This window comes from Silurus aristotelis (assembly GCF_946808225.1).
Source record: "Silurus aristotelis genome assembly, chromosome: 22".
Lineage (NCBI taxonomy): Eukaryota > Metazoa > Chordata > Actinopteri > Siluriformes > Siluridae > Silurus > Silurus aristotelis.
In genome coordinates this window covers 4,568,547-4,577,882 of record NC_139595.1, presented here as the reverse complement: position 1 = coordinate 4,577,882, position 9,336 = coordinate 4,568,547, and the positions used below count along the sequence as shown (strand labels likewise).

Here is a 9,336-nt window from a genome sequence, read left to right as displayed (position 1 = left end):
GAGTTTTTACTTTTTAGTTACTGTAGAAACGATAATCAGTTCTGCTGTTATGGAAAATTACTCGGACCTCTTGACCACTCCGAATCTGCAATTGTTATGTAATCTTTTCTCTGTATTTATGTGTGTGTTCCAGGCAGAGGAGGCAGAGGCCACGTACCGCACTTGCATTGCTGATGCCACTACTCAGCAGCAGGAGCTGGAAGACATCAAGGTGAACGTGCTGAAACAGATCCAGGACGTCATCAGACAGAGTGACCAGATTTTGCGCGCGGTGAGTCTTCACCATGCACACGCACACTTCCTTTAGGGCTTCCCACACCAAACATTAGCAGCAATGTGTTTTTAATTAAGTGGTTATTAAGTATTTCCTCAGAAGTAAGGAACTGTCGGATCCTGTCTGGAGATTCCCGAGAGATTATTTCCAATATTGGATTAAACCAATTGGATCACATGTGGACGTACACTTTAATAACATACACAAACTATATTGTTTTCTGGTATATACTGTATCAAAGTGGGGAAATACATTTGTGAAACAGTCCTTCACTTACTGAAAAATGTTGTACTTTTTGTGTGAAACAACCGGAACAGCAATTGTGTGTGTTGGGGTTAGATGTGCCAGGACACAAAGCACAAAAAATCTAGTTTGATATTAAATAGGGGGAATCCCAGTATCATTATCAAAGTTCAATTTGATGGAAGGGTGAAATCCAGGAAACTTGAAACTACGAAACAAGGCTCAAGAAATGTGGCTTATGAAGGTGAAACATGGAACAGGTAAACACAATAAGGTAACACAACCACATCACAGGGGCTAGATCAGAAACAAAAGGACATTTTGTTAACCTAAAATGAACCAACATGAAATTAATACGCGGGTTAGTTTCCCACGCATTGAGCTCAAACCTAGAATATAAATGACTTTAAATACTGATTCAGCACCGACACTGTGATTTTGTACAAGACCAGGCTTGATGTACGGCGTCTGATATACTGTTTTACTTAGAGTGATTCAAACTCAGCTAGACATCATCTAATAGTGAGCACATGGGTGTGTCTGTGTTTTTATTGTTTTGTTTTTTTCTGTCATCAGTGCACCATATCGTACTACCAGATCCTGCACATGCAGACGGCTGCGCTGCCTGTGCACTATCAGACGCTGTGCGAGAGCTGTAAGCTTTACGATCCCGGCCAGCAATACGCTGCCCACGTGAAGAACCTGCAGCTCAGCACAGAGCGCGTCACCGTGTTCCAGTTCGAACCGTACTCCGCTTCAGGCATACAGTGAGTTCCTTCTTTATTAAAGAGTCCCTTATTACAGGGTGTTGCCATTTTCCTTGTGCAAGGTGTGGCTGATGTTCAACACTGTCATTTAGCAGAGCGATGTCCAGATTGTCATGAGGAGGAGAATGAATGGTTTTTAAACCAAGCCAGGCATAACATTATGACATTTTAACATTAGGGCCGCTGAATAACACTTATCTCTTCATCATTGCACCTGTAGTTGGAATATACATTATATGTACAAAAGGACTGGGATACCTGAACTTTCCTGCCATATGTGGTTCGTCTCCAAACTGTTACCACAAAGCTGGAGGCACACAATTGTGTGGGACGTCTTTGAATGCGGTGTAATAAAATTTAGCTTTCATTTGAACTTGGAAACCCAAAACCTGTTCCAGCATGGCAATGCCACAAAGTACACAAAGTGAGCACCATAAAGATATAGTTTACATGGGTCAGAGAGGAAGATCTCCGGCTGTAGAGCTCTGACATCAACACCTTTGGCCACCCCAGGCCTCCTCACATCATCTATAATCAGAACCTGACTTTACTAACACCCTTGTGGCTGATGAGCACAACAGTCCACAAGCACACTCCAGAATCTAGTGGAACATCCTCCCAGAAGAGTGGAGGGAATTATAAGAGAAAAATGGGAATAAATGTGGAATGCAATGCTCAAAAATCACATACCATACTTATGACCAGGTGTCTTAGTATATCAGGCAACAAGTGAATATTTTGTCCTCAAAGTTGACGTGTTAAAAGCAGGAAAAATGGGCAAGCTTAAGGGTGTGAGCGAGTTTAACAAGGGCCAAATTGTGATGGGTCAGAGCATCTACAAAACTGCAGCTCTTGTGGGCGGTTCTCAGTCTGCAGTGGTCAGTATCTATCAAAAGTGCTCCAAGGAAGGAACAGTGGTGAACCGGCAACAGAGGAGCGAAGGCTGGTCCGTGTGGTTCAATGCAACAGACGAGCTCCTTTAGCTCAAACTTCTGAAGAAGTTAATGCTGTTAATGCTCAATGGGTCATGACTGTTTTGGCAGTAAAATGGAAACCAACACAATATTAGGCAGATGGTCATAATGTTTTGCCTAATCGGTGTATCTCAATATATTGATAAGCAGATAAAAAAAAAGTTGTACGGTATGTTTAAGCAAATATCAGTGGGTTAAAGCGGAATAAATATTTAATGGCAAATTTCCACAAAAATTTAAGCTGGATCATCTCTATATATTAAAACGCAGCACTGCATTCGGTTTTAGGAAGTAGACAACACAGGCTGGTGTGATGCGTCCTTACGTGAATCAGAGTTACTGTTACTTCCCTGCCGTTCATATGTTAATTTCCTCTAACAGTAAGTTGCAACAATGATACGGTTTGGAAGCTCGACATACCCCTAATACCGTGTTGCTATTATTATTATTTCCCCTCTGCTTAGTCATTCTGCTCGCACACGTCATGACAGCATCACTGACGACCAGCAGCATGGCAACGCAGAGACCCCACCCACCAGCGAACTGGGGATTTCTGCAGAAGGGGGTATGGTCAAGACTAGGAGAGGTAATACACTAATAAAGCAATTGCGTTATGTGAGAAAATTCACCTTTTCTTATGGTGTTCTGGCTGGGCTTTTCTGCAGATCGAGCTCATCAGGCTCATAAGTCCTGGCCCTCCACTCTCAGTGATACAGACAGTATAGGAGGAGGAAGTGGACTGGGTTCTCCTACCACCAGCTCAGGTCTCAGAAACACTACTAACTACACACCTAGAGTCAGGCACAGAACAAATAGATAGTAGAGAATACCACATAAGAGACACGTACTACATACATGTACAAGATCTAATACAGTGTGTGCTTTTACAGGAGATGTCTCGAAGGCTCCGAGACCGGTGTCAGCCGGAACCCTGTCGTCCAATGAGGACATAGATGAGCAAGATGGGAATGTGACATCTTTTGAACAAAGTGAGCATTTAACACTCAAGTTTGTCAAGTGATCGACGAAAATTAAAATTGAAATATAAAAAATAAAAAAAAATTGTAAATGAAAGGCAATGTCGATAAACATTTTTATTTACAGAATTATCATAATAAGCTGTATATTATCGTATTGGAAGAAAACCGGTAGTTTTATGTGAAATCATATATTGAGCACCCCCATATAACAAAATGGTATGATCCGCATTTAATAACACCTCTGTGGAGATTCGACCTTTCCAGGCCTATTAATTTGATGAAGGAATATAATAAAATATCATTAGAAATATTTTTAATTCACTCAAAATAATTAGTTTTCCCTCTGAAAATGAGATATTCAGCATTTTTGCTAAGTGAATGATTAACAGTTGAGTAATTGTTTTGAACTTTCTGATATTAACTGTACCCCTTATTCTCCGCTCTCCTATCAACACATTTCAAAGATGCACCTCCATCAACCTCCTCATTTTCTTTCAATCATAACGGCATTGTGTTCAGTATTACTACCAGAATGAACTAACAATCAACCAATGTTTGTTTGATTTGGAAGAAATTAGACATCAAATAACTATATTTATAAGGGATGCCTAAAAAGCTATGAAGCAAATGTATGTTATAAAATAAAGTGCTATAAAATCAGTCAGCATAACAAATATTGACAATAATTGATTATAAGGAGATTAAAACCATCAGTTTGATTTGTATAATGGCAGGTATGAATGGGATCGAACCAGAGATGACCGTGCCCACCGGGCCTTTCCGCAACGTGGGTCTGTCCAAAGCAGCCAAAACACATCGCTTACGGAAACTGCGTGCTCCATCCAAGTGCCGTGAGTGTGACAGCTATGTGTACTTCCAGGGAGCAGAGTGTGAGGAGGTGATTATTACCCCAACTCTTATCAATAATATAAAAGGAGTGTTATGTGCACTTGAATTAATTTGCTCTACACTTCACGTTTCTTGATGATTACCTATTTAATCGTGTGTTGTAGTGTTTTCTGGCCTGCCATAAGAAGTGTCTGGAGTCCCTGGCTATCCAGTGTGGCCACAAAAAGCTGCAGGGCCGGTTACAGCTGTTCGGCCGAGATTTTTCCCAGGTGCTGCAAGGCGACTCAGAGGGAGTACCCTTCATCATCAAGAAGTGCATCCAGGAGATCGAGAGAAGAGCACTCAGGATGAAGGTAAAAGAACGACTGGATGTTTAATGATCTGATAAGGCAGGGGTCCCCAAACTTTTTTCTGTGAGGGTCACATAGTTTTTCCATTCAGTCTGTAGCAGAAAATGACATGGGCCAGAATGACTACCAGTATTATTGTGGAGGTATTATTCTGATTCTAAATGTTATGCCTCCTATCCCTAGATTAGTTTATTAATTTGCTATACCATATTTTTATATTAGACTTTGTTATTATACTATACAGACAAATAAGCGATACTTTTCGAGCGATGTGTAACCTAAAGCATTATTACTATAATTTGAAATCAAAACATTTACCTACACATATGCATACGCATATGGTTTATGGGTGAATTGAACAAATTCTGAACAAAATTATAAACGCAACACTTTTGTTTTTCCTCCATTTTTCATGAGCTGAACTCAAAGATCTAAGACTTTTTCTATGTGCACAAAAGGCCTATTTCTCTCAAATATTGTTTGCAAATCTGTCTAAATCTGGGTTAGTGAGCACTTCTCCTTTGCCGAGATCATCCATCCACCTCACACTCACATGTGTGACATATCAAGATGTTGATTAGACAGCATGATTATTGCACAGGTGTGCCTTAGGATGGCCACAATAAAAGACCACTCTAAAATGTGCAGTTTTACTGTATTAGGAGGTCCGGGGGGGTCTGAAAACCAGTCGGTATCTGGTGTGACCACCATTTGCTTCATGCAGTACAACACATCTGCTTCGCATAGAGTTGATCAGGTTGTTGGTCCACTCCACTTCAATGGCTGTGCGAAGTTGCTGGATATTGGCAGGAACTGGGGGAAACAAGTGCCATGGAAAACCAATTTCCTAAAATGGAATGTGTTGTGTTATACCCGATCAATATTTTGTTAACGAGTTATAAGACATTATATTAACAATTATCATTTGTTATTTTTGCTCGTGACAACACATTTAATGGTGTGTACAAACTCTTTTAGGGAATATACCGTGTGAATGGAGTGAAGACGCGCGTGGAGAAGCTGTGTCAGGCGTTTGAGAATGGCAAGGAGCTGGTGGAACTTTCTCAAGCATCTCCACATGATATCAGCAACGTACTCAAACTCTACCTGCGACAGGTGTTTCATCCAACATTAAAGCTGCTTCTGTTGATAATGCTTTTTAAAATACACTGCCAAGTAGCGCACGTGCAAGGAAGGTTAATTGGCTAATCTGTCTATGGTAAAACATGAATGGTTTGATAAACAACTCTATTAAAGCAGGTTTACCTTTCAGGAAAAAAATTATAATAAAAGATCTCCTCAAAAGACGATTTAACATTTTTTATTTCTCTCTGTCTACAGCTGCCCGAACCCGTCATGCCGTTCCGCATGTATAACGAGCTAATGGGGCTGGCAAAGGCGAGTCTAAACTCTGAGGCCTCAGTAGACGGTGTAAAAGGCCCCGAGTTGCTGGATCAGGGAGACCAGACCGACCCCAAGGTGCTAAATCTTGTAGAGAAGCTCAGAGGGCTGTTGAAAGATCTCCCACCAGGGAACATCGCCACACTGAAATACATAGTACGACACCTCCACAGGTGAATGGTGCAAATTCTGGTCTGAATGAATCTTTGACATTGTGTGTATTGCATTGTGTTGCATTTTATACAATAGATTTATAGAGTAGACTTTGCACAATATAAACTGTAATTCTACAGGTTGTCGCCATGTTGCGATGGTTCCGTGTGGTCTTACGATTTTTTTATCTTTCAAGGACGATATCGCTACAGAGGAATTAAAATATATATAGTTATATATAGGATTATAGGAATATATATATATAGTTTATATTAATATAAAAATACATTTTAATGTTCATACGGTACGTTGGGACACTGCCAGGATCCCGCTCCCACCAGCGGGTCAGTTGTCTCGTGTTAGAGTGTGTCTGTTTTTTCAGTTTTTGGTGTTTCAAAGCCCAAATTTAGCTCCTGTCTCTCCTTTTTATGAGACGAACCTAATTATTACGAACGGGTGCTCGTCCACATGCCACAAACCTGTATACGATATATTGCTCTTTTTTCCTCAATTAATTAAATTATTAACAAATGACAGTATACTACTCCATACTGATTACCATACTTTGAGACTCCTGGGTAGAATAGGCCACGTCTTACTATATTCTTAAGTTACGATGGGGTCATTGTAACGCATCTCCATCGAAAGTCGGAGAACAACCTGGATACACTTTAGTCTCCATATGCTGCAGTTTAAAATAAAAATTTCACTTTACCCAAATGTGTTGGGTGACCAACTTAATTTGTTACACTGGAGCTACAAAAGTATGTAATGTAATATAACGTCACTAGACATTTTGCTCTGTAGATGTGTAGTTAGGAATCTCATCCTATTGTTGGACTCAATAATTGTATTTTGGACACAGAATATGTTCCTTTATATCTTCAAAGCCTGGGCCAGAACTTCTAGAAGGAAAAAAATTATAATGATGAATACATTGACTTTCCTTCAACATGACTGCCAATATTCTGTCTTGGCTAATAGGCTACACTGAATTTTCAGACAAATGACAACTAATCTCTCTCTCTCTCTCTCTCTCTCTCTCTCTCTCTCTCTCTCTCTCTCTCACAGAGTGGCAGAGTTGGAGGAGGATAACAAGATGAGCTGCAGTAATCTGGGAATTGTTTTTGGCCCCACGCTGATGAGACCCAAACCTACAGGTGCCACCATTTCCCTCTCGTCCCTGGTGGACTACCCCCACCAGGCTCGCATTGTGGAGGCCCTTATTGTCTTCCAGGATCACATCTTTACCGCTTCAGTCTCTTGGCCTAAATCCTCATCCTCCCTGACCTTCACCATCCAGCACCAGGTAAAAGCAGATAACTGAGTTTTTTAGATAAAAAAAAAAAAAAAAACACACGAGATTGAGTGTGTTAAACATTTATAGTGTGTGACGTGATTGGAAGAACATTCTTTGATGCATTGAGGTTAATTCAGGATTTTAATCCATCATTTATTTCCCTATAAATGTTCTGCTTGCTATTAAACTGAAGCTGAACTGTATGTTGGTAAAAAGTAGATTCCACCAAGCACCAATCAAAACAAGTTTAAAACAGAGCGTGTGCTCGACCCTGATTGGTTGCTTGCTGCGTGTTTCATATCCACTCATATATAAAAGGGAACGACTGATTTCACAAAATGTAAAGTACAGACACGCGAAAAAGCTTCAGTACAGTAACAAATTGCATTTACTTCCTTACTGTCCACCATTGGTATTAACATCCCCTTTTTACCATTACTCTCTAAAAGTCTGAAAACTAGCATAAACATCCAATTTATTTTTTCTATGAAGAGCTCATTTAAAGTGTGTCTCTGTAGGAGAGCACTGATGCAGATCCAGAGGTCGAGGAGGAGCCGAGCAGGCTGATCTCAGAGCAAGACTGTGGTGAGACCCTGACACAAATTGCCATATTAGATACCTCTGTTTAGCATGTCTCCATTTATTTGACCTAAATATAAGAACTTTTTCATCCAGTTAACTCCGTGGGGTCGTCCGGTTCCCGCGAGCGCTCTTTAGACTCAGACTCCGAGGGGGAGGACACGAGGAAGGTGAGTAAACGGCACATCCTGGTGAGTCAGGAGAGCGAGACCAGCACGGAGGACGACCAACTAAGCCCCCGAGTGAGCCTGGACCTGAGTACACTCGTCCCCGAGACCATCCCTGAGCTGCCCAGTAGCACGGACGACATCAAAACAGCGGATACTGAAGAGCTGGTAGACCAGTAAAGATCAGAAACCACACTCCATCCAACCATTCATTTAAGATTGCAATACTTTTTTGTTTTTAATATTTCGAAAAAAAGGTTTTAAAATCGAGTCATAACACTGGTTATGTATTTGATTATATATTTTATGTCTTCTTTCTATTTTAATGTTTTTGTTTGAATATTTAGGCACATTTCTTTTCTAATTGGAGTAAATGTACCATAAATGCACATAAATTGAATAGAGGAAGTGACATAGGTTTAGTGCACTTACTGTCAAATCATCAGAGGTCTAAGACTTGGTAGTTATGCTAAGAATTAAATTGATATATAAGGGAAAATGAAATGATAAGCACACCATTAGTACATAAAACTACTGAGTTTCACTTTTTTCAGATTTGGAAAAACACCCATGAAATCCCATACATTCCAATAACTGTGATCATTTTTTCAAAAAATTACATTCAACAAGCTTTGTACATGAAATCCCTGCAAGAAGTGGCAGAATATGAGACTACGCGTCCAGTAACTTTGTAAATATTTATGATTTTATTCAGTATTTTAATACGTTGGCCAAATAGCTGGTCACATTATATTTTTGGGTTGTTTATTATAAAGCGTAAAACTCGTCTATCCTCAGGATTAGTGATGTTAAAAAGTGCTGACGCTGAAGACTCCTTAGATAATGTACATGTCCCTCTGACCGGCGCTGTTACTATAGAAACGATCCCACTTTAGAATGGGAATGTTAATAAGAGCCTATTTTTGCCAGCTCTAATATAACAGTAGCCAAGAGCTTCTGACCGAACACATTAACGTTTCAATGTTCTCAAATGTATTCATTGCCTTCCTGAGTAGTTATTTTGAGTTTACTTCATATTAACTTTTATCAAAGAATATCTGTGGATCTTTCATGCAGTTTTGTATGATACATTTGACGTTTTATTATTGTCGTTAGTAAGCGTATTTAAGTGCCAGTTTGTAGCTTTTTATTTTATTTTGCCCAAATCGACTTTTACTTCAGTGCTTTTTTTTTTTTTTAACCAAATTTGCCTCCATTTTCATGAATGTCCCGTTTTCTGCATATGTCATGAGGTTAAAATGTCTCCTAATGGCTGAAGGACAAGGTTTAAGCGCTCTG

The 9,336-nt window shown here is 39.9% G+C and overlaps 1 protein-coding gene across 1 annotated transcript in view; it reads left to right on the top strand.

Annotated features, from left to right (window-relative positions):
* arhgap45a (Rho GTPase activating protein 45a) overlaps positions 1–9,232 on the top strand; it is a 31,015-nt gene extending 21,783 nt beyond the window's left edge. The window contains 12 exon segments of the mRNA XM_083526278.1: positions 138–271; positions 1,094–1,284; positions 2,723–2,844; positions 2,924–3,022; positions 3,149–3,247; positions 3,973–4,136; positions 4,252–4,440; positions 5,416–5,553; positions 5,779–6,011; positions 7,063–7,300; positions 7,810–7,876; positions 7,967–9,232. Of these exon segments, the coding sequence (XP_083382404.1) occupies positions 138–271; positions 1,094–1,284; positions 2,723–2,844; positions 2,924–3,022; positions 3,149–3,247; positions 3,973–4,136; positions 4,252–4,440; positions 5,416–5,553; positions 5,779–6,011; positions 7,063–7,300; positions 7,810–7,876; positions 7,967–8,217 (1,925 nt within the window). The 3' untranslated portion in view covers positions 8,218–9,232.
* Positions 9,233–9,336: the final 104 nt, after the last annotated feature.